Below are 24,128 nucleotides of genomic sequence, written 5' to 3'. Positions count from 1 at the left end.
CGCAAATGCACGCCACACATTTCAGACTCCATGTCAGTTTTCCTTCACCTCACGGTTATGGTCATGGAGATTGTGTGGGAGATCGTGAGAAGTCAATCTGAACTATTCTTTACTTCTTTTTTTTTTTCTCCTGAGGTACTAGAAGCGCAGAAAAGTTTGAGATCCAGACAGCCGCCGAGTCGGACAGCAGATGATAGACAGACACTCGGCATACAGATGGACCTGCCTGTGCCCTCTGCAGCAGCAGTAGCCATAAAACAAACCGCTTTACCTTTCATCCCCATTTCTCTGCGCTACCTGTTAACCTGTGACCCCGGCAACCACAATCTCCTGCATCCTGACCTTTGGCCTTTCTCTCCCCGTCCTCCCACCTCCCGCACAATCCTGTAATTCATCAAACAAACTCTGTTACTTCGGCGTTTTCTTTAAGTGAAACAGTGAGCATTTCCCAACAACAGGCTGGCTACACCACCGAAGCGAGAGCTGCGGACCGCCGGGAAGCGATCAACAAATCGTGACGAGAAGACGGGGCCGAGCGGGACGGCCGATGTGCTGCTTGCCTGTGTTCGTAATCTCGGCAGAGATTGAAACCAGATGTCACGATGAGGAGAGCCGGGAGGCCGAAGGAGGAGGACTCAGAGGAGAGATGGTAGATGAAGGGCAGGGGAGAAGAATAACAGCGTGTAACCCCTGACTGGCTCGGGTTTAAATCCCAAAATGCCAGCCGCGGAATGGCAGAAAGAAAACGAGAACCAGTGAGAGCGCTCTGCCAGACTTCATAAATCTGCTGATTTTCCTGGTTTTCATAAACTTGACAGGACTTGGCGTAAAGTTTTGAAGGGTTGTCACCAGACCTTCCTTCCTTTATGTTACTAAAGGAATATTTCCTTTTTCATTTTACGTCTTTTCCTCTATATCAGCGATACACAAATGGCGACAATATGACTCCCAAAAAGCCAATTTGCTTAATCTGCGACTTGTGATGACTTCAGTTTGGGAGTTTTTTTGACCTGCTTTGTTAAAGGAGCAAAAAACATAAAAATCTCAGTTTTCAAGATGAGTTCACTGACCAGAAAGTGAACAACCCCACAGTACTTTGTAATCAGTTGCAGCAATGTTCGCCCCCTGCTACAGAAAAACAGCAAGGTCGCAGTAAATGTCACAAAGTGGTGAAAGAGTGTGTTATTTGAATATGACAATAAAAGAAGAGAAAAAAAATAAAAACGCTGGTTTTAAAAAACAAGAAGACAAGTAATCAGTTGGACAGAAAAGTTGCTTACCACTACTTTTCTGTTTGAAAAGGAGGAGGAAGAAGTTAACACTTATGTAATCCCACTCCTTATCTCGGTTTAATAAAATATATTACCTACCAACCCACTAATTATCGACAATTTGTAATTAAAATCATGTTATAATATCCATGTGCCTGTTCAATATACCGGGCCAGCAAATAAATTATATTACATAGACAAACTAACTCATAACAGACAAGAAAGTCTGCGGATTGTGATAATAGAAATAATGACAACTGTAGATATGAACAGCATCAGAATAATTACCAACTCCTTGCCAATGAATCCTTCTTAATCTGTGTTATATAACAATAAATACAATTTAGAGGAACAGAGAGAAAAAAAAAAGTGATAGGAAGATAACACTGAAACCAATAATGGTAACAGTAACACAGAATAAAGGAAGGGGAAAAAAATCATAAAACTGGCTGATGCTTGGACATTGTTTTAGTTCCATATTCAGTTTGTTCTGTTGTTTGACCCCAGATATGGTGAAACAAAATCAAAAAATTGGAATTAAATGTGGCTTTACTTGACCGGCTGCTGATCTTGCTGTGAGAGTTTTAAGACATTTCTTCCTGCTCTGATTGGTCGCTTGTGACCGGCGGGAGCAGTGTATGTTTTGCAAGAAGCAGAAAAGCTCCATGGTTTCTTACAAACCATTGAGCTTTTCATAGTGACAGTTTTAGCAAATATGTAAAAACAACAACAACAAAAAAAACTTAAAGAAAAGTAACCTACTGCAACGTCAAGGAATCCCTGACGTATAAAACTGAAGCAGACGCTCGTTTAATTTCGTACTCACAGAAAAACAGATGTTTAATGAAGCAAAGCGTCTCGCTGTGTTCTTGAGCTAAACCATGAAGAGGAGGAAGGAGAAACATAACATCAACACCACTTCACCAGTAGTTTATCTTCTGCTGTTTTTTTTTTTATTTTTCACACAGCCATAACTTTCCTCAGCAGAACCTTTCTTTGTCTGCTTCTGGCATTTCCTGCATTTGAACCGCACGCACATATTCTGATGGTCTGGTTGTTTACAGAAATCATTCGCATCAGTCAACTTGAAAGCCACGATGCCACCGCAAGCAGCATTAGTGATGCGCCAAACAATCTGACAAACATTTTTTTAAAAAGGAATAGGTCTGGAAAAACAGCTTCCTGTCAGGAGGACAATCTTTCTCATTTGAGCATCAACGATAAAGACACCCGACCTATTGTCTCTCTGAGAAACCATAAAACATCCGCCGACACCTATTGTTTGGACTCCCAGAGGAGTCGTTACCATGTTCAAGTGCAGGCCTTAAAAAAAGACAACAACCAATCATCTGTTGAATTCCTCTTTACAACTCTGTGACTCGTCAGATTTTTCGAAACCGTGTCTCCCGCACTGGGAGTGGATTACAAGCGAAAGTAGCCTCTTGTTATTCCCTTTTCACCATGTGTTGCAAATGTTTACACCAAGGGAGGCTATTGAGGAGCAAGAGATTAAAAATGTGGTTGAGTTACTTCCCCTTTTTCTCATATGTGTGGCTTGTGGTGAGTAATTTTGTCAATGACGGTTAACGTAAAAAAAAAAAAAAAAAAGAGCAATCTCAAGAGTGGGATCAGTCTGTCTCTCAATTCATAAGTGAATATGAGTTTTACTTTGTGTTTTTTTTTGTCACATGACTGTATTGATGCTAAAGTTGTGTCCTGGCTCATTGAAAATCTTTGATACCCTGATGAAGACTTGATGATGTTCAATGAGATGCAAGTGACTGAAGAATCCAATCCAGTAGCAGGAAATCGGTTCCCAATCAAAGATCAATGAGCTCTCTGGCGTTCTAATCTAATCTAATGCTGCTCATCAATAGTTTTTTCCAGACAATTGTGTCAATCACAAGGGCGGAAACACTCAAGAAATGAACAAACTTTCAATACTGTTCAATCTGAAATGATTCAACGTGGTTCAATAAAGTTTTTCAGATTCTCCTGAGGTACATATCGGGTTTTTTAAAGCCACAAAATAGAACTTCTGGCACTGATTTGTTTCTTTCCAACAATGACTAAAGGAGAATATCAGTTTATAATCACAAAGTGGAGGATAATGTATATCCTATTCCCAATGTATGATGTCAGGAAAGCCACAACAACATGTACTTATACTGTAAATCCTTGCTTAAAAAACTAAACATCTGTAGTGCTTTCCTTTAACCTCATGAGCATTTAAAAACATTAAAAATAAATGTAAAAAAAACTGTTTATTAACCTCTGTTGTTGGGTTTGTGGTGTTTCGCTTGACTTGGTTTCTTAGTCATGCTGACTATTCAAAGCATGTCACGCTAGAGCCACATTCACCCACTAGAACCCACACATTTAGGTTTAGACGAATGCCTCCCCACAGGGACACATTCGCATGAAGCCTGCGAGGAAGCTGGAATCAAACCCGCAAGAACACAAAACCTTACAAAGTATTTTTGGTCTAGTTTCTAGAGCGAATATCTCAGCACATTTGAAATAAGACACGCGACTTTTCAGTGCGATGTAGGAGCTAGTGTTGTCTTGTTGCAAGTGCACTAAGATATTTTCACTAGAAACTAGACCAAAACTGCTTGGTAAGATTTAGTGTTTTTGTGTGGGTAATATTCTGCCAAAATAATGTGCAGGACTTTTAACTGCATGCTTAAAATAAGATGGGTGGAACAGATGCCATTATTGGCAAAAGTTTGTCCTAATTTGTAAAGAATCGTCTTTAATTAAGCACTGAATTGAGTAATTTGAGTAAAGATGAAACAATGGAGCTTAATTAAACGCATAAAAATGGCTCAAAATCTTGAGTAGCTTAGAAGATTCAACGTTTCATCCCACCACCAGTTTGGTTTTGTTTTTTCCCCTCCAGGCAAAATCTACTGATACATCAATTGAATCACAAGCTTTACCGTCCCTCGCTTCTTCGCAGTAAATTGTCAAATTACAGTCTTCAAGCCAGAAAAGCACGCATTGTCCAGTAAATTCCTGGAAGCTAGCATCACGGCTTTACGAGCACGATAGACGTGCCGAGGATCTGGACGCGGTGCTCGGCTCGTTGTCAGCGAGAAAGACGGACGGTCCCCGTGAGCTGACCTCACGACTTGGCACCCTGCAGAATGACTCAACAGATATGAAAATGTTGCACAGACACAAGGATGGCTACTAAATCATCCACATCTGGATAAGAGCTAGAGGAAAGGAGCTGAGTTCTGACTCGCTATAACTCATAACCCGGCAGAGTATCAGGTTCGGCTCTGAGCAGGTGACGGGTTGACGTGATTTTGGCGGGACGAGTGAGTCCTCTGGCAAAGCTGGGAGAAAAGTGGGCACAGAAACAAGAAGGATTCTCGCTTAACCCCATATTTTAAGATGTAAGGGATCACAGAGGCCTGTGCTCCAGTCTTCTAAATCAATTTTCTTTGAAACTCTCGGTGTTTGTCTTCCTTTCCTTCTCTACGTCCTTCCGTCTCGTCTAAAGACACATTGTGCTAGTCCTTAGCAATAAACTGCTAACTGATGCTAATTCCTGCTCCAGATAAGCGTCACCTGTCTGCATCACATGACTTTTTGTTGCGGTCAAGATATAAATAATAGCTTCTCAGTCTAAAGTTTATGCACTAACAAGCTGTTTTCTGCAGCGATGAGATGTACCACAGAATGAAAAAATATAACTCTTAATAAAACTTAGCGTCTGTCAGAAACTTTGTCTTGTAAAAAAAAGAACAAAAGTTTAGAGCAACTAAAAATCCTGCTTCTCCATTTCCGACCCGTCCAAGTTCTCCAGATAGGCCTAAAGTGGACTGATGTTCTTTTCCTGGAAACAGTTTAAGGGAGGTAAAATAATAGGATTTAGCCTTGCCCACCAGGAATGAGGTTTGGTGAAGAAAAGTGGGGAAAGTGAATTTTAGGAGACACGTTGGATAAATCTTTTAACGAGAAACAACCTGGGCGAGAGAGATGAGGTGGACACTGAGAGCATTTATGTGAAGATGACATAATCACCTGCTGGCCCCCATGTAGAGCCAACATCTGCAAAGTTTATTACCTTCCTATCCTGCTGTCTCTTCACACACTATTTCCATCCATCTGCGCAGACACTAGGTCACGCAAAGGCTGTGCTGTTAAGTGTGGAGTGGGTAATTGTGTTTCGTAATCATGTACAATTTACATTCATGTTTTGCCCTCTTCTCTGTAGGTTCGTACAGCCGTACGACAGAGGAGTTCACACAGTGGCCAGGCGTCGGCGCTCTGCTCACGTCCCTCTAGAGGGAGAGTGAGAGTCGGCATCCTTACACTCAAATATGTACAACTTACAAAAATTTAAAAAGTGAAATGTATGGTGTAGCAGGGATAACAAATACTAGCTAAAAATGCTAGCTAAATGCGAGCATTTTTAGCTACTGCTAGCTAAAAATGCAGCAGCATCAATCCAATCCCAGCCCTGTAGTTGTGTGGGTTTTGGGTAAGATACTCAAAAAAGTTTGTTATTCAGGAGAGATTTTAGTTGTTCTTCTTTATTTTTTTATTAAGAGTAATGAAACATGATCAAAAACACATATTGTCACCCTCCTAAAATGATGGCCTGTTTTTTCGCCAAAAGTGATTTTTGACAAAAAACAACAACAATAAAAACACAACATTATTTTAGGAAGGTGGAAATATATTTTTTTTATTTAGTTTGAGATTATATTTGTTAACTATGAAATATTATTTTCAGATGCATTTTGAGACAATATGTGCTATTTGAATTTTGTTTCTCTTTTGAAGCTTTTACAAGATAATGTTAATCAATAGGTGTTTGCATGTCATGTGACGCGAGGAAAAGATGGTATTTAAAGCTGAAAAGTCTTTGTTTTTGCATGATGTTAACCTTAAAAACAGCTGTGTGACTAGAAACTCACTTTTAATAAATTCTATCTATTTGATGTGCAGATCTGTCTTTTTGCAATATTATTATTTTTATATGAGATTTTTTTTCACCCTGAGTCTGAATTTCACTTCTACATTGAACTGTTTCTTTTTCTCTTTCTTTTTTTTTAGCAGATAAGGTTCTGAGTTCCTCCAATCGAATTTGGAAATGAAATATTTTTTAGGAATGGCCTCATTTGCTGGAGTGGGAAGTGATAGTTCAGTGGTAGTTTTATAGTCAAAAGGCTCTTTTTAAATTCTACAACGCTTTAATAAATGCTCTAAATTTGATTTAGAGCATTATATTGAACATTTTTGATCTTCTGCCTCTAGTGTTAAAGGTGATAATGGGCAAAGCTTACTTGCTTTGAGAAAGACCCTGGAAAATATTAATGCAAAATCAAACGGCATAAACTGTAATCAATGTTTTCCCCTGCATTTTAAAACGACAGAATAGTTTTCCTTCACAGCAACTACTGATATTCTCCTGGTGGAAAAACAAAATCTTTCAAGTGGAGCAGAGGAAATAGGTTAATCTTTTCCTTCCCTTTCAGTCACAATAATCAGACTATCATGTCTGACAGCATTTTACACCGGATTGAGGCTTCATTCAAGTATCGAAGCGTGTCGCAACATCCGAGACAAAGAGTAGGTGTTAATCTCACGCAGTAATCCTCGCGCTGTTTAGGGATGTGCTTATATTAAGCATCATCCCGTCATTCCACTAGCCTTCTTATAATCACAGATAGCCATGAAACAATGTGGATTTAAGAAAACTGGGTCAGTGCTTAGACAAATGAATCCTCTTGCTGTTTATATATATATATATATCATGTTTAGTTTGCTATTGTACACTTTTGCATGTGGAAGTGTCCAAGTTATAGGAAACTTGACAATAAAAGGAGCCCCAGTACCAGAACACATTTTTTATTTTTTATTTTTTGCGAATCTCAAGAGTTACTCTAAACTTTATAAGATCCAGGGTGTGGGTTTTTTTTTTTTCAACCCAGAAAACAAGATGTAATACACCCAACATGCCAAAAATGTTACCAGCATCATGACTATGTATTTCTCACGCAAACAGGAAGTCTGACTTGATGTTTTAGGAAACACAGAACGCTAGCATGGAGATGGCAGTGAGGGATGAGTAATAGAAATGGAGGGAGTGGATTGTACGGCATGTCATGGCCCCGGGCCGCACACCCATAACTGCAGGAGAGGAGCACAGCAGTATGTAATACCTTGGCTCTGTCTGTGGCGGCCCTCTGCCAGCTTCGCTCTGCTCTCTTGCAGCCAAACAAGACCACAACATGGGCCTCTCCGCCTCGGCAGCAGCTCGTCTACTATTACAGCCACGCATGGCTGACCCCAGACCTGCCAGCTGTTCGCCGGCACCATAAATCTATGCTAAGGCTGACCTCAGATCAGCTGGTCCAAATGACCAAAAGCTCAGGGGAAGTTTAATTATTAGTTCATGTCTTAAATAGATTCTTTGGCACTTATCTTTCTTTAGATTTGTCTGTTTTTGTGTACATTAGATGGACTTTTTGCCACCTATTCTTCTGAAAAGCAGTTTTTGGTTTGGACATAAGATTAAAGTTCTGTTTTAAAACCTTTTGCACTAAACAGCCGCATAAAAATTCTGTGCATATTTTTGTTCTCTGGCGTCTTGTTACCATCAGATTGTTAAAAAATAAATTATCTAACAGAAGAGGCTTAAATGTTCAGCAGACAGTTTTTTAAATTGATGGCACTGCTATTTTTCATAAGAAAAAGAAAGAAAAGTTATTCTCTCTTGGTTGAAACTAACCCTTTAATTCAACCAACATGTCTTTTCTGACGTGTGATATTAATGCTATTGAGGGGCCCAGCCAAAGTCCTGGATTAAATTAGATCTTTGGAGGAAGCTGAAGATTAGGGTGATGGCACAGCGGTCCTCCTACCTCAAAGGCTTGGAGCTCATCGGCCAAAATTAACCCTTTAGATACCAGTGGGAACACGCAGTTACACCAAGGACATCAAGTCAAGCAAAACACCTTTACTGCCTGAAGCCAAAATATGTGTGCATAATGAGCTTTTTATTTAAAAGCACATATATCGGAGCTAAATACATTTAGCAGAAAAAACAAAAACAGCATAACTACATTTTGTTTGTACAATAAAAAAAACGAGACGATACAAAAATACTAATATCGAGTTTCAATACAATCGAGGGTGTATTTTGTTTTAATGCACATTACAAATGTAACTATTACAATCTACAATAGTTTATCTAAATACAAAAGAATCTTGTCAATCGATGCTTTTTAAGCAGCATTTTGTAAAGAACACAGGTCTGTAATTATAGTGGATATATCTAAAATATGTTAAACAATATTTTACAGAGTTCATATTAGTGATCTATACATTATTTATATATTTATAATTAAAAAAAACAAAAGAGTGAGAACGGCTTGGTGAAATTGATAGGACGGACTATACAGTGGAAGAAAAAAAAAGAAAAGATGTGCAACATAGTGGTGTGTTGTTGGATGAGGAAGTCTGGGTGGGCTGTAAATAATAATAAAAAAAGCACCTCTGTGTCCGGTAAGTGTTAGTGATTACACAGGGCTACCTCTACACATGCAAGGCTAAAGATGCTCCTCAGATAAAATATTAGATCCACAGTTTTTAGAACATTCATCTCGCTCCGCGACACTCAGTGGCACACGCCAACGCACACTCAGCACAGCCGACGGCGTGCTTGTGTGTGTTTTCAACTGTCACACACACCACAGTTTTATCAAGACGGAGTTCCTTTTCACAGGGCACAGCGCTGCTACACACACATGACGTAACATACAACAACAAACACACACACACACGCACACACACGCAAACACGCGCACTGAGAGACGAGCATCCATTGCCGATGACGGATTGGGTGGGTGAAAGCTCCTCCCTGCCAGCAGAAGGAGCCTAAATCATCCCTAAAACGATGTGCCAGCTTTAGTTGGAGCTCATTATGCATTCTCCATGGCAACGGGCCCCTCTCGCTTCCTCCACCTGTCTGGAATCCCAGGCAGGTGGCCCCAGAGCCCGGCAGAGGCACGGCACAGCCACGCCTGCCACACGGCTGTCGGGAAGCTGCTGGGAGGAAAACCTGCCTTCTTCCACAGACAATGCTCCGACCTCTTTCCCCCTGTTACTACGTCTACCTTCGAGAACTGCAACATCCCGGGTTTGGGCTGCACTGAGAGTCGACCGCAAAAAACCAAACAAAAAAACCTTGACTGGCTAATGCTGAGACAGAGACAATGTAAGGCTGTTCGGGCTTCACTTTCCAAAAAGAGCTCTGCGAAAGGCCTCTGAGTTTTGCGTAGATCAAGACGTAACCCGGTCTCAGGGCTCAACGCTGTCGAGTTTTTTTTTGTTTTTTTCTTTATCGGCCAAACAACTCAGGCAGCAAGTGGTGATAATGGACAATGAAGTTCAAACAGTGCTTTCAGTTACATATTTCTATCTCACTTATATTCTCTGCTGCTAACTATTGAAGTTAAGATCCTTCCCTCGGTTGAGGAAGTTGTTGTCCAAGGCCTCACAGGGTTGGGAGAGGACGCGTCCTCTCTCCGCTGCTCAGGGGTTTTACAGTCCACCGGTTTCATTCGTGTGGCTACGCTTCAGTCAAACCTCTGCAACTGCAGCTCCTGCCGTCAGCTCATCAGTTTCCATCGTTTTAAGTTTTTCCTTTCCTCGTTCATCTCTCAGGTACTTCTTTGCTTGTGCTCCGACAGACAAAAAGATGGGCTCAAATGTTGATTAGTAGTTACCAGTATATTAGGGAGACAACAAGTCTGGGTAGTGAGAGTGGACTCTGCTGTGCAAATCTGACACCCTAGTCCACAAAGAGCGCCCCACTGGGCACTGGGAGGATGGGAAGGAGGAAGCAGCTACAGTCTCTTGTCGCTACATTCTACTGTCCGATGAGGGGCTGGGGGTGGGAGTGGGGGTAGAGTGAGGGGAGTGATGAGCAGCGCTGTGATCGGCTCCTCGGTCAGGGCGAAGGAAGTGGGGCCTCCCTCACACCATGTTGTGGTGATTGTTCCTGTCGATGTCGGACGAAGGGAGCAGCTCCTTCTTGATCGGGGAGGGCGGGGGCGTGGCCAGCTTCAGGCCGGGCTTGAACAGGTTGGACACGTAGAATACCTGGAGGAAACGGATGGAGGCAAAAGTTAGGAGGTGTGAAGGAAAGGAAGAATGGAGGGATTTTCTTCATTAGGTTTCAGTGGATTGTGATTCTGCAATCATAGCTGAATGAAATATGATAAATAACACAAATCATCACGACTGAGAAAACTACCACCTAGTCAAGTTTTCTAATTTATTGCAAAGCGAAATATAAATAAATAGAGATGTGCCAAGAAATTGACAGATGAATGACATTGTACATTGAGTTTTTGACCATCCCGTAGAAAACTCAAAGATCCTATCGTTTTCCACTCACTAAACTCACCACAACTTAGCACTAACTGGCTTTGCTAGCATCAACACTCTTCAACATGGATGCTGCTACTGTGTGCTAGCCTAGTTTTTCAAAGGAAGCTATATCTGGTACAACCAAGATGTTCATTCAAACTAGCAGATGTTGAGATCGCAGACAACAGGAAGGCTGAACATCTTGCGGCAAAGTTAATCTGTTTTATGTTTTCGAGGTTTTAGCCTAAGTCTGATGTGGAATATGCTGGATTTGAAAATGTTGGCGGCTTCTTCTGCTCTGAATAGTGCATCTCTATTTGGATCAAGGGTGTGGAATTCATTGTTGTACCGTTTCAAGACACATCACCTCTTCCATGACATCAACATCTCTTTTTATTTATTTAATAATTTGTCATGTTGACTGAGGCTCTAATAGTGTCCCCCCAGTAGTCTGTTAAACACAAGCAGAATTAATCAGAAAGCAGGTCAAGCTGTCAGTTTCACTTTCAGTTTCAAGCATCTTGCACGCCCAATGAGTGAGTACCACAACACAGTGAAATACTATGTCCAGTCTTTCAAAACACAGAGTAATGAGGATATGTTTAAAATACATTTTTTAAGAAACTTGTAGGATATGAATAATTCAGAGCAATCCAAAAGAGGTGCACACTAAATACACAACTCCTCTTTCTTTTTTCATGATGCATTATTATTATTATGATATGATTAAAAGGAACACCCCATCCTGCTGGTTTCCTCAATTTTTCCATCCCATTTTGTGCAGTTCGAGTCTGAGTAATACGACAGTGAGTCAAGTGTGACTCACTCTAAAATATCAGATTTTGGCAATCATGACATGTCACTAAAGGTAACTTTTACATCAGCGCATGAGTTCAAGTCTCCTTGGCATTGATGAACAAACAAAGAGAAATATGGGAGGGCTAAAATCCAAAATGAAATCTCTTTCTGGAATCTCAGTGACGTCATATGTCAAATACGAACACAGCGAGGCATGGATAGGAAGCGTGAAAGCATTTTCACAGTGAACTCCTACATCCACGCCCTCTACCCCGGGGTCACCCATGACAAACGGCGGTTTGGCCAGGCACAAAGAACTGGCCGGCGGAGCTGCTTTTCCTTCAAACAAGCTGAAGAAGTTGAGGGTAGAGCCTGGCATTTACCCTCACACTCTGCCAGGACAGCCAGCTTTGTGATGCCAGCGGATAAATCCAACAGGGATTTTACATGCCGTTCCTACATTGGGGAATACCCCGAGGAACCAATTTGACTTCCATCATTGTTTTCTGGAAAACTGCTCAACATGTGGTCACTGATGTATTTATACACTCTGACTACAAGCATCTCATTTTGAAGGCTATGATCAGCACAAAGGGCGCCTTTTCTGCGAGAGCTTGACATTTCCTGACCACGCAGTGACCATCGCTGGAGAACAGTAAGCGATAGATAAGCTGTAGATACACACAGCTGCTGTCACACTTCCCTAAACGGGCTCTTTCACTATGCGGCTGTTGGTGTGTGTGTGTGTGTGTGTGTCCCATGTAGAATATTATGATATGATTAGGAGAGCGGAAAGGATGTGAGTTCATATCTCCCAGAGTCACGCGAGCCTGCATGGGAAACCCTCCGCGCTCGTTTCCCATCGGCGTCCAATGGCAGCCGGGCGCAGTTGCTGCGTCACCAAAACACCAACCTATCGCCCCCCAGCTGCCAGGCTGGAGGGGGGTTATCGTGACCACACCACATCCTGCCACTGACACAGGCATGCACAGCCCTGTTGCCCCATTGTTGTCTGGCAAAGCAACTCAGCTCTTTCTTGCCTCACACCTGGAGCACAAGAGATGAATCTCTAAAGGCATGAGTGAGAAAGGCTCTGCTTAGGTGTTTAAAAATGACCCCAAACACATGAAGAGGCTTGAGTCACAAAGGATGTGACTGCACTAACTTTAGGGACTGTACAATAATAACAATGATAAAAAAAAAAAACTAAATAACTAATCAGGTCATTCGTGTGTCTGAGAATAAAACTGTGAACTTGTTTTCACATAACCCACATAAAACCTGGCCCAGTTGTTGCTCTCAGTCGGCTACCGCACTGTTTCCTCGCCTGACAGACAAATATAAATGACAAAAACACAGCTGGTGTGGGAACTATACAAGTCTATGTATCGAGTCTATGTATCAAACTAAAATAACAAGATTATGTAAAAGCGATATTGTTATGGGTAACGTATTAAGTTATTTGATCAGAAGACAGAATAATTGCTGCTTTTCAAATAAAAAAAAGAATAAAACCATCTGGGTTTCTTATTCGTCATGTGTCGTGTTTTCAGTCAAGGTTATCATTCAATGAGAATCCAAGGTCTAAATCTAAAGTGCATGCCAGCTGTGTCTCACTGTTGATCCTTAAATGTGGCGAAAATACAAAAACATATTACCAAATTATTTATTCCTCATCTGGAAACATGAAACTAATAGTTTCTGCATTAGAAGTGCCATGTGGGAGACATAAGGAGCCTCTAATGTTATACCTCACAACACTGCAATGAACTTCCTCTCTCAAACCAAGCTGTTATTTGTTTGTAAAAGTATTGCTCAAAAAGCTAGAGGATTGAACTTGCTCAATAATCTTTGACACAACATTTTAGGTTTCAAAAGTGACAAAGTATCTATTTCAGTTGTAAAGTTATTTTTATGGGATGTCCAAGAAGCAGTTTTAGTGGCTTGATTTTTCACATCATGGAAGGACTGTGTTTGCTGCACGCTGCCAATCAGATGGCTAAAAAAAGGCTTGTACACTTCCCCTTTTGCTTACAAGGAAGGCAACATTTGAAACTAACACATATTTCCAGTTGTTACAAACTACCACCGCCATGGGAGGAAAACTGAACATATCCCAGCTGTTACTCTTACTGAGTCAATATAATATTAAAAAAACTACAGTTGACATGACTGTATCCATCAGCTTGTTATACTTGTGTTCTTATGAAAAGAGTAATATAAAAATTGTGCTTTAATCTGAACGAAAGGCACTTAAAAACCATCAAATCCAGTGGCAACAGGTCCTTGCCACCCAGACAATTGCACGCCCGGGGTGGAGGGTGGGATCGTGACGCATCCAGTTGAAGAAAGCAACTCAGCACTTTCTTGCCTCACACCTGAAGCACAAACAATGAGTCTTTACCTATAGACCTCTAACCATCAGTAAAATGAACCCAGTCACTGAGAAAGCTTGAGTCACAAAGGACGTGACTGCACTACATTTAGGGACTGTGAAGCCCAACAGTGACATGCATGTAAATACCTATGAGTGTATTTCTTCTCTACCACAAACTCGGCAAGAAATACCTTCACACTGGTCTAAGGCTTGGTTACCTTAGACCAGTGTGTATAGAAGAATACCAAGGTTTAAAAAATTTCCCATCATATGGTTCCAGTGAAAGTTTTTTTTGATATGGAGCAACTTCACAACTTCTCTTTCTGCTTGCTGATTGGACAGGCGGAACGCTAACAGAAGAAATTGAGCTCAATGGGAGAAATCCCAGATGGAGCACTGAAAGAGGATGAGAATCGAGTGGAAATGTGAAGGAAAGCAGCTTAAAACTGTGCTAATCCTGGTACCGACATTCAACTGGGAAAATCCCAGGGAAACCACAAAGTGAGCAAATCAAGCTGTTCTAACAATGTAACGTTTATATGTAACCGTCAAAGCTGCTGTTTTTAAAAATTTGTGATAGTGACAATTTGCATAATGAGATGTTTTGTTTTTTTATCCAGGTCACAACTGCATCTAAAAAAAAATCTCCCCCCAAAATGTATTACTTTTACAGAACATCTTACACTAAATGCACATGAAGTTAGTAAAAGAGAAGACGTTAAGAGAAAAAAAAAAATCAGTTTCTGGGTTCTGCAGCATCTCGAGGTGTGAACTCACGCTTTAGTTCTTCATTTCTCACTTTAACAGACTCGGGGTGAAACATGTGAAACACCTGAAGATCTAAAGATGTTCACACCTTGATTTAGGACTTCAGGGCGGGAGCTTCTAAGCGGCCGAGCGCTTGCACCTCCTCTGTCAGGCCTCCACTCATCTCCTGTCAGGCCCTTTCTGCTCCGCTGCTCGCCAAGAGGCTAACGCAGCCGCGCTAAAGTGCTCACAGATGTGTGTTTCTCCAAAGACCGGGGCCAATCTGAGAGAGGGGGGGACGGCGGGGGTGTCAGGGATTGTAAAGCTAACCTCTCCGCCTTGATCAACCTCAGCTTTCACAGCGTGCCTGTACATGTGTGCGGATGTGAATAATGCAGTGAGACAGCATTAAGCTGTCTCACTGCGAGGCGGGGAGGCCTGTGGATTCAGAAGAAACCCACACACTCATCCCGAGCCAAGATGAAGACAAGGCTCCTCTCTCCTGTCACCTCCCTCCCTTCAGTCCTCCTGCCAGGCCTGCCTCTTCGGAGGTCGGGCTCACACACACTCAGCGCCCTCTCTCCGAAAAACGTCATTTTCTCACTCGTCAAGGCCGACGCCGTTAACCCGAGCTGCGCCCAGCTGGCCGATCGCCGGCTTTTTTTTCCCCGGAGTTTGAGCCTTTTTTTTTTTTTTTGCGCTCAGGTTTCTGATCACAAATCCTTTAACGCCCCCGCCCCTGGCATCACCGGAACGCCGTCGCACCGCGTGCAATCCCAACATCTGCCCAGGCGCCACTGCTGAGCTCTCCCTCGATTTTACGAAATCTAATTCTTTCCACATTCTCCATCCCTTGTCCGGGCGCAAAGGTGAGAGCGGCCGGGGCTGCGTTCGTGCGCCTTCCCGTCTTTTGCCAGAGGCAGCGTAGTTGTAGCCAGAGCCTGCTATGTTGATACAACCAGAGCCACCAAATTTTTAAAAAATGCCCCCCCCCCCTTCCCCCCAAAAATAATTACCAGCCTCGTTCTGGTTTCTAAACCTAATCCTTTCTTTCTTACTCACCCTCTCTCTCTTTTAACACCCTGCTCGTCATTCTCTTGACCCATTTTCAAATTTTCCTTGGCTCTGTGTGAGCTTAGAGTAATGATGAGGGTTAGAAACATCATCTGGAAACCACTTCGATGATATGTAGCTTTAGCAGGGAGGAAGGTTGGAGTGTCTGCGTCCCTGAGCAAAGACCAATGTGTTAGTCATTACGGGCCTCTCTTCTCTTCACTACCTGCTAAAGTATATATGTATATAAGTAAAATTTTTCACATTTTGTTACAACCACATACTTAGTGCAGAATTGTGTAGATAAAGGAAAAGATGCATTGTTTTAGAACTGGACGATACGGCTGAAAATGCACCAGTATATCAGTGTTTCACATCATTCGATAACGATAATTATTGATTTGTATTTTCTTTTTTGTTTTAAATATCTGAAATACTGCCAAGTAGCAGCGTGACCTTTCCTGTGTTATCCGCAGTTTTCACTGCACTGCGTCGCTTTTTATTTTTAAGAAGTTAGAAGTCATGGTGGCGAAACTTGAAACGGCTGAAAGTCAACTTGTTAACAGATTGTTGCTAGGTAACCAAAGAGCGAGTGATTTAGTCGGTGCCACCAACCTCGATTTGCTAGCTGTGAGGGGCCGAGCGGCTAAAACCTTTCCTCTGCTTACATCCCCCAGAATGCTGTGCGGTTCTGGATAGGAGTTCAGTAAAATTATTGAACGCTATTGGACATAATGTCTATTGATATCGATCACTTGTTTATTGCGATACATATTGTTGTTGATTTATTATCCAGCTCTATGTTGTTTTCAAAAATCTGAACAAAAAAAAAAAAGTGAAAATTATGTTTTTGGGACCTTTAAAAAGGTTTTCTTCCGGGTTTGTCCTGAGTCTAGTTCCATCCACAAACCTTTCTGCCTCTGCTGAAAAAAGACATTTCTCTCAACAATGACTTCCTCGCTCTATTTCGTGTCTCATAAAATCCCAACTTTCTTTTAAGTTTGCCTTACATTCCTATTCAGCAGAAGGTTTTTTTTTAGCGTGCATTGTGTCGGGTGTAGACTCACTATGCAGTAGGCCACCAGGGCTCCCTGCACAAATCCCGCCAGCACATCAGTCGGGTGGTGCTTGTGGTCAGAGATGCGTGACAATCCGGTGTAGAAGGCCATCATCACCAAGGTGAACTGGAGCAACGGGCGGAGGAGGCGAGCGCCGCGCCAAGTGAACCTGGACTGGATGTAGAACTGGAGACAGAGAGAGGAAGAAAATCAGTGTCATTTTATTCAAGTCCTTCTTCATCCATGCACCTGCAGCAGGCGTGTGTGTGCGTGTGTGTGTGTTATTACAGTCTGAGAGGTCTAGACTGAATCAAAGTGGGCAGGGGAGACACATCCACAACACAAGCTCATGCCTGACTGGTTGAGGTCCGGACATGACTGATTAATGGTTACACATCGCAGCTGTAAAAACAGCACAACCACAGGGAACCAGTGGATTACACACACTCACACACCCCCACACACACATTGATGTAAATCTAAAAGAGGATGTTTCAGCAGCGCTTTTACTTGTGATGAACTCTCTGCCTTTTTTTTTTTTTTTTTGGGTGTGAACTGCATATGAAATGGAAGCGTCCCCCTCCGTCTGACCCCGCTCCCAGCCACAGACTCCTCTCTGGGTCAAAATAAAAGCTGAAGGGAACCAAAACAGGAACAAGTCAATTCAAGGCCACTTTCAGTCACTTGCTTGAGTGCAAAACATACACATTCCTTGCTCCTTTTTTTTTGTTGTTCTTCATTCACTTAAAATGTAGAGGTTTGAGGTCGACCCAGGTTCTGTGGACATCCTGTGTTTCTGCACACAGACATGCCCTCAGCTTCCTGTCTCTCACACCTAATAGACAGAGTTCCTGCGAAAGTCGGCCTAAGCCAATTTCAAGTACTCAACCCACTCCTCATTACTTCAGTCATGTAATCCACTTAGCTTACAATACGTGCAGGGAAATACTTCAGGGTTTTCTGGCAGACGTCTTGATTCCAGACCCAAACCATCACACTACCACCTCCCTGTACAGGTGTGATTCTTTTCTAAAAAGCCGTTTTAGTTTCATATCAATAGGTATATTTAAGTGATTTCTTGATCCCAAGGGTTTGACAGTAATCAGGCCGTGGTGTGGGTAGTGACACAGAGCTCAGCTTTCAAAAATAGATGTGGTCAAACACAATTAATTCTCAAAGTGGTTGGTTTAGTTAGATTTCTTTTTATTTTATAAAATAAAATTCAAACATTTGAAAACTCCATTTTAGGGCTGCAACTAATTATTTTAACATTCAATTACTCGAGCGACTATTCTTGTAATTAATTGATTAATTGCATGAAAAATAACAGCAAATTCTGCTGATTTTTCATTTAAGCCATCCTGTACAATGTTAGAAACACATTAAAAGATGCAAATAAACAAATGACTTGATTCACATTTTAATGAGAAAATAAATATTTTAATGACTGAAACTCTTTCTTTAATCTGCACACTTGATCTTTTTTATGAACTGATTAACTAATTGGATAGAAAAAGGTGCTAAATAGCTTTGTTTTGTTTTTTTCAACAGAATGTATTTTATCTTAAATGCTTAATTACTGCCCTGAATATGTTGTTCCTTCAACAAATGGTCATTCTTTAAAATCTGGATAGTCCAGATAACAATTAATCGTTTACTAAATTCGTCGGCGATGATTTCAATAACCGATTAATCGCGGTTAATCCGATTAATCATTTCAACCCTACTCCATTCTTCAGGGTTTTGTTGTCTGATCTTCAAATGTGTTTTGGTGACATGAAACCTTAAGTTGTAAAGGAAACAAAGAAGAACTCTGTCAGGGGGGCAAATACTTTTCTCAGCACTGAAGGTGTGGCCGTAAATCTTACACATATTTCCGCTCCGGTACAAAATTATTGTTCTGCTCCCAGACACGGAGGAAGCGATCCCTCCCATGCCTTCTTGTCTCAGTCTCCTCCTCCCTGGGATGTTTAGATTGCAGGCTTCCTTTACTGCGGTTGTCAGGTAGAGGGGCCTGGGCTGTCGATAAGGACTTGAGTCACAGAGCTTCCCGCCACCCGCAGCTAATGAAGTCAAGAAAGCTTCGTCGGAGATTAAAGGTGAAAGAAATAATGCCTTTGTCAGAACAAAGACTTGCACTGACCTGCCAGACAACATCACCTTATCTAAAGTGAGTAGACCCAGACAGCCTAGCTAAAAGCCTGATTCAGCAGAAGCTGAAAGAAAGTCCCGATGAGCCACCGAGAGAGTCGACGACCGTCTGAACCAAAACGTTTCCCTTTTAAAACTCTAAATCTTCCTCCTATAATTTGTCTCCAATAATAAGATCCGAGGAACGCGACAGTAAAACGCAACAAAAGGAGCCCCGGCAGATTCCCATGACACCGGGGACCCGGGAGCGGCAAAGAGTCTAGCGGTTTCCGAAAGAATCCAGCTCGGCCTCCGCCGAGACCCGCTCCCAGAGGGGCCTCTCCCGCTCGGACTCAAAGTCAAAGTGTTAGGCGCGCTGAGAAGCACAAACAAACACAACAAAGCGAGAAGGAATGAGGACGCGGACTCGTTTCACATGCCCCTCTCTTCGCTTTGAGACGAAAGGAACATAACAGAGCCGCTCGCATGTCAAACGCAAATATTGTTTCCTGTTTGACAAACGATGGGCCCCGTTTGCTACCGGATGGCATGCACTTATGCTAATGTTGCGTGCAGATGAGAGAAAACGCAAGCCAGCCGAATACACGCACATGCCTGCTAGCTGCGGCTGTGGTGTTGCTGCGCGCCGTGCCGTGCGGTCTGTGCCAGTTATCTGTGTGTCATTTCAGAATGAGCCGAGCAGGGCCCGGCTCCGACCATGGCGGCCTGACAGGAAGCGAAAAGCTTCAGAATCACAGACAGGCGCTGTGGAAATGACTGATGCTTTCTGAGCAAAAACAGGGGAAGAACCCATTTTTTCTTTTTTTTTGTGCTGGTAGGAAGAGGGGAGTTTTTGTTGAGCACAAAACAAAACTGATTGTGTGCTTTGCCAGAGCCAATTCACAGAAGGGACACTTCATCATAATGAAAATAGCATAAATGCAAGTGGGTATAAAGATGTTTTATTTGCCAATAAGTAGTCGGCAAGGAGAAATATTGCAACTAGTGACTCTGGCTTGTAAAAAAAAATGCAGAAAAAGAGCAGGTTCATGGCATATTCCAAAACATTTAATATGTAATGACTTGAACACGGTTTCTTGGTTAAACCTCTGCTTGTTGGTAACTACTCTTATTCCTTTCTTTCTCTTTTTACCAAAAACTGAACGATAAAAGTCGTCAGTCTGGTGCTTTGGTCTCACCTTGTCCCTTTTTTTTTTGAAAGATAATTTTGTTTACAGGGACTTCATAATTAATTTTATTTGTTGTTTCTGTCGTTTTCCTTATTTATCTTGGATATTTCAAATGTCTTCCAGTTCCAGAGTTTAAATGTTTATTAGAATTTAAACATGTTCTTGCCGTTATTACCATTACATTACTTGGTCTCAAAACAACAATATTATCGTTTATCACAATAAGCTCTGGGACAATTTATCGTCTAGCAAAATTTGTTATGGCGACAGGCCTAACTACTTTAAGCAGCATGTTGCTTATAAAATTGTCAGTTGTCACTTTTCTACTTGAATTGTCACAAATTGAACAAACTTCAATACAGTTATATATTTTCTAGCTGTAGGGGAGACTTAAAAAGACAAGCTTAATTAGGGAATAAAGTGGATGTTGTAGTTATTGATCATGTCAAATATTTAAAATAATTAAAAAGATCAAATAGATAGTGCTCAAAATATAACGGTACAGTACGTGATCCAACAGCGTGTAGAGCTGTCTTTAGCAGCAATAAACCAAAGTAATCATTTTCTGTACAACTTTCTCAGCTCTTCACATTGTTGTGATCTGTTCTGTTCTTTCAGATGCATTTTTGGAAACTAAACCCTGCTGCCTTATTGAAGAATTGGGGTTTTCTTGTTCAACTCTTTAAGTGTGCTCTAATCCTCTTTAATATTTCACATGCAAACTGAGGACCATAGAGTCTGAATTGTGGCTCTTGGGTCTTTATTTATCATTTCTTTGAACTCTGCAGGATCTGAAATTGGGACGAACTTGCTGGCACATCCACTCCTGGGAAGATTAGCTGCTGTGGTGAATGTTTTGTTGTTGGGAATACTTTTTTCTATTATGTACTTTAGCTTGTTTGGAAGTAAACTCCATCCGAGACAGACACTGTTTACTATTTTCCCTCTTAAATCCTTTGGAAACCGTCAGGGTGGGCTTTGTTTTTACATATGACTGCATATTGAATTAAAGCTGCACTATGAAAACCCAAAGAAAGCTGTTCTAAGCTGACTTCACGAGAGAGGGTGCCGGGTCTAAAGTCACATGACTGGTTTTCAGCTGGCACAAACAAAAAAGAATCCAGCCAGTTCCTGTTTGCACAAAGGATGCCTTCGCTCTTGGCTCTTTTTTTTTTTCTGGTTGGGTTATGTACACTGAAATGTTCTCTAGAAACTGTCAGGCTCTCCTTTGCACCCATCAGCTGCTCTCCATCCCCTTGTTTAGACCAACCTCCTCTGACCAGAGTCCTGGGGTTTGCCACATCTGGAGCATCGGTCTGACTAGTGTGTTAAGCTGCGGCCTGGATGCAGCACATCTCCAATCCCTCCCTGCTCTTTTTTTCCCCACTCCTGACATTTTATTTAGCTCTACTCCTCTCTCTGCCCAGAGTGTGGTTGTAGGTTCACCCAGAGGCCGGGAAATGCCCACAACAAGCCGCCTCTCCATGGCGATACGCGACAATAAACCAAAACTCCAAATGTCAATCCAGTGTGAGAACCGGGGGCTGGCCTGTCACCATGGCACGCCAAGCTGTAACATTTTGTCATGTATGCATTGGCTGCACCAATTACTGCAAAAAAAAAAGAAAAAAAAAAGGCATCCCTGTTGATCAGCTCCGTTCCCATTTTGGTGCTTTCCGCAAACCAGTCAAGACTTTGCTGGCGTTGCATAATCAGCCGAATGACAACGGTATCAAGTGGCACACACTTGCCTTTTTTGCTTTGGAGTTTAATCAGCAAGCAACTGAATTTCATCCCCCAAATTCTCTGTTTCTGTAGTTTCACCGATGTGCAATAAAGGCGATCCAGCTAAAATTTCACTGCGTATTGGCAAAATGACCGCTTCCTTGACTTTATGTCTTTACTTCGTAGGCACATAAAGCGAGTTTAAAACAATCGCTGTATAAACGTAGGAACAAAAGAGACGGGAGGCATCAAGCTCTTGTTTTAGTGTGAGCAGTCCCTGCAGCAAAAAATGCTCAAGCCTCTCTTGCCACAGATCGTAAATTGAATTTAAGTCTGAACGTTCACTGGGCTAGTTAAAGTTCAGACTTTGATCTAACTGTAGCCCAGACTGTATGTTTAAGGTTGTCCCAACCCTGGAAAAAGTTTTGCAGTTTTCAGGTGACAAGAGAAGAAAAAATAAATAAATAAATCAAGCTGCATAACTTTTTCGGCAAAGGACTGTAATTAAAACCATTAGAGGCATGATTCACCCCGAAGCTCTAAGTCTCACCTGACACCCACAAGGTTAAAGGGACAGAAGAGGAAATGAACATGCAGCTGCCCCAAAGAAAACAGGTGGAGAACACTCATTCGTCTCCTCGGGGTTCAAAGGGAGCATAAAAAAAGAGGGAGGAGACGAAGTGATGAAAGAATCAAAACAATATTCCCCCACACCCCGTTTTTAAAAGGAGGAATCCCCTAATCAGAGCCCAGCCTTCTTTCTTCCCATGACTGCTTTTAACAATGCAACGCTTTGTTGCTGTTATTGTCTGCCAATGAGGCCGCAAGCGCGTGAGAGAAAATAATGATTACTTACAGCCAAGTAGAGCATACTAAACAGGGAAAAGGAGGCATGTCCTGAGAAGAAGGATTTCCTGCAGAGGGAGAAAGAGATTATTTTAGGCCCATTGTTTTCTGTTTGGCTGTTCGAGAAGTGCCTTCATGTGAACGCACGGCCGCATCTTTACACACCTGGCTTCCTGCACTTCACTCTCGTCCCCGGTGCAAGTGTAGTTGGTGATGTATCCGAGGGAACAGTTGATGGTGGAGAAGTCCGGTTTGCAGACATCCAGGAAGTGGGGTCTCATCCGACCCACCGACACCTTGGCGATGTCCGTGAATGACTGGCTGATGGCACAGCCGAACAGAAACACGCCTATCTGCAAGATGACGCGCCGTGAGGGTCAGATACATGCGGAACGCACCATGGTAGAGCAAAACACAAAAATTAAAACACAGTAGAAGCACTGAGAAGCATAAGACGGGGGAATCAATTCAAATTTTTTAATCGAGTCAATTGCAAGGTCTGTACTTATTTGCATTTTAGTTGGAACATTGCAACATTTTCAATTCACAAAATTATTGCTAAATTATTTAATAGATAGACCCACGAAATCAACAACAAACATATTTTTTGTTTTAAATCTGTTATTTGGGTTTTTCAGCAATCGGATTCGGTGTAAAGTGCAGTTACACCCACTCAGTTTTCAAGCGATTCATGAATCCTGGATCGTTCATGCAGCTTCTTTCAAGAATCACTTCCGTAGAAATGTGGAATATGCCCGCGTTGGTGACGTCTGTGATTGTTGCTGTTTGTTTGTTGCTGATGTTTTCATTAAGATGGTATTTTAGGCTTGGTTAGCCTCCGTGAGAGGCTAACAACTATGTGCACACAACAATAGCATTATCCAGCGTCCCATCAGATCATTTCAGGAAGCAAGAATTAACTTCCAGTTGCTTAAGAGAAGCGTTTTTGTCGCCCATTGATGTATGGCCGTACCTGATGACACGTGTAGACAAAGGTTTCACTCTGAACTTGCGTATGTAAAAAAAGCAACTAATTGTGTTAACATTTTTAGCACGTTAAATTCTATGCAACTAAATAACCCAAATTAATTTGTTAAAAGTCCTGGCCCTCCTAAGAAACCAATTTAAAAGAGAGAGTTTATAAATTCTTAGCGTGTTGAAGGCAGAAGCAGGTTTCTCATTTCCAGTATCTAGACTTTCTGCTGGCAGGGGATTAATGTGCTGCTAGGAACTTTATCACTTTATCGATAAATGGTTCATTGCCGTCCTCAGGCAACCTATTTGTTTACATGCAAATGTTTCTTAGAGTCTTTTGAAAATACCCAAAATAACAAGGTTAAGATTTTAATCAAAGCAGCAATCACGCTGACAAACGTGAAAATGCATTGTTCTTGTAATTTCACTTCCTCTGGCACCGCCACCGCTGCAGCTTGCTCTGACTCAGTGGCACAATTACCATCCGACCTCTGATCTGCAGCTGAGAAGATGCCGTGTGTGACGGGAGTTCAGTGAATGGCATTTGAGCAAAACCCGAGCT

General features: G+C 42.0%; 1 protein-coding gene across 2 annotated transcripts in view; it reads right to left on the bottom strand.

Moving 5' to 3' along the window:
* Positions 1 to 8,269: 8,269 nt before the first annotated feature.
* plpp3 (phospholipid phosphatase 3) overlaps positions 8,270 to 24,128 on the bottom strand; it is a 39,634-nt gene continuing 23,775 nt past the window's right edge. The window contains exons 4-7 of one of the 2 annotated variants that reach the window (XM_032573220.1): positions 22,757 to 22,944; positions 22,602 to 22,659; positions 16,710 to 16,886; positions 8,270 to 10,397 (exon numbers count right to left, since the gene is read on the bottom strand). In XM_032573220.1, the coding sequence (XP_032429111.1) occupies positions 10,272 to 10,397; positions 16,710 to 16,886; positions 22,602 to 22,659; positions 22,757 to 22,944 (549 nt within the window). In that variant the 3' untranslated portion in view covers positions 8,270 to 10,271. The remainder of the gene's footprint in view (positions 10,398 to 16,709; positions 16,887 to 22,601; positions 22,660 to 22,756; positions 22,945 to 24,128) is intronic. The other variant, XM_032573222.1, reaches the window with a different exon arrangement.

This window comes from Xiphophorus hellerii, chromosome 9 (assembly GCF_003331165.1).
Source record: "Xiphophorus hellerii strain 12219 chromosome 9, Xiphophorus_hellerii-4.1, whole genome shotgun sequence".
In the NCBI taxonomy this organism is placed as follows: domain Eukaryota; kingdom Metazoa; phylum Chordata; class Actinopteri; order Cyprinodontiformes; family Poeciliidae; genus Xiphophorus; species Xiphophorus hellerii.
The sequence above is the reverse complement of the archived record's forward strand: the minus strand, read 5'-3'. Positions and strand labels throughout refer to the sequence as shown.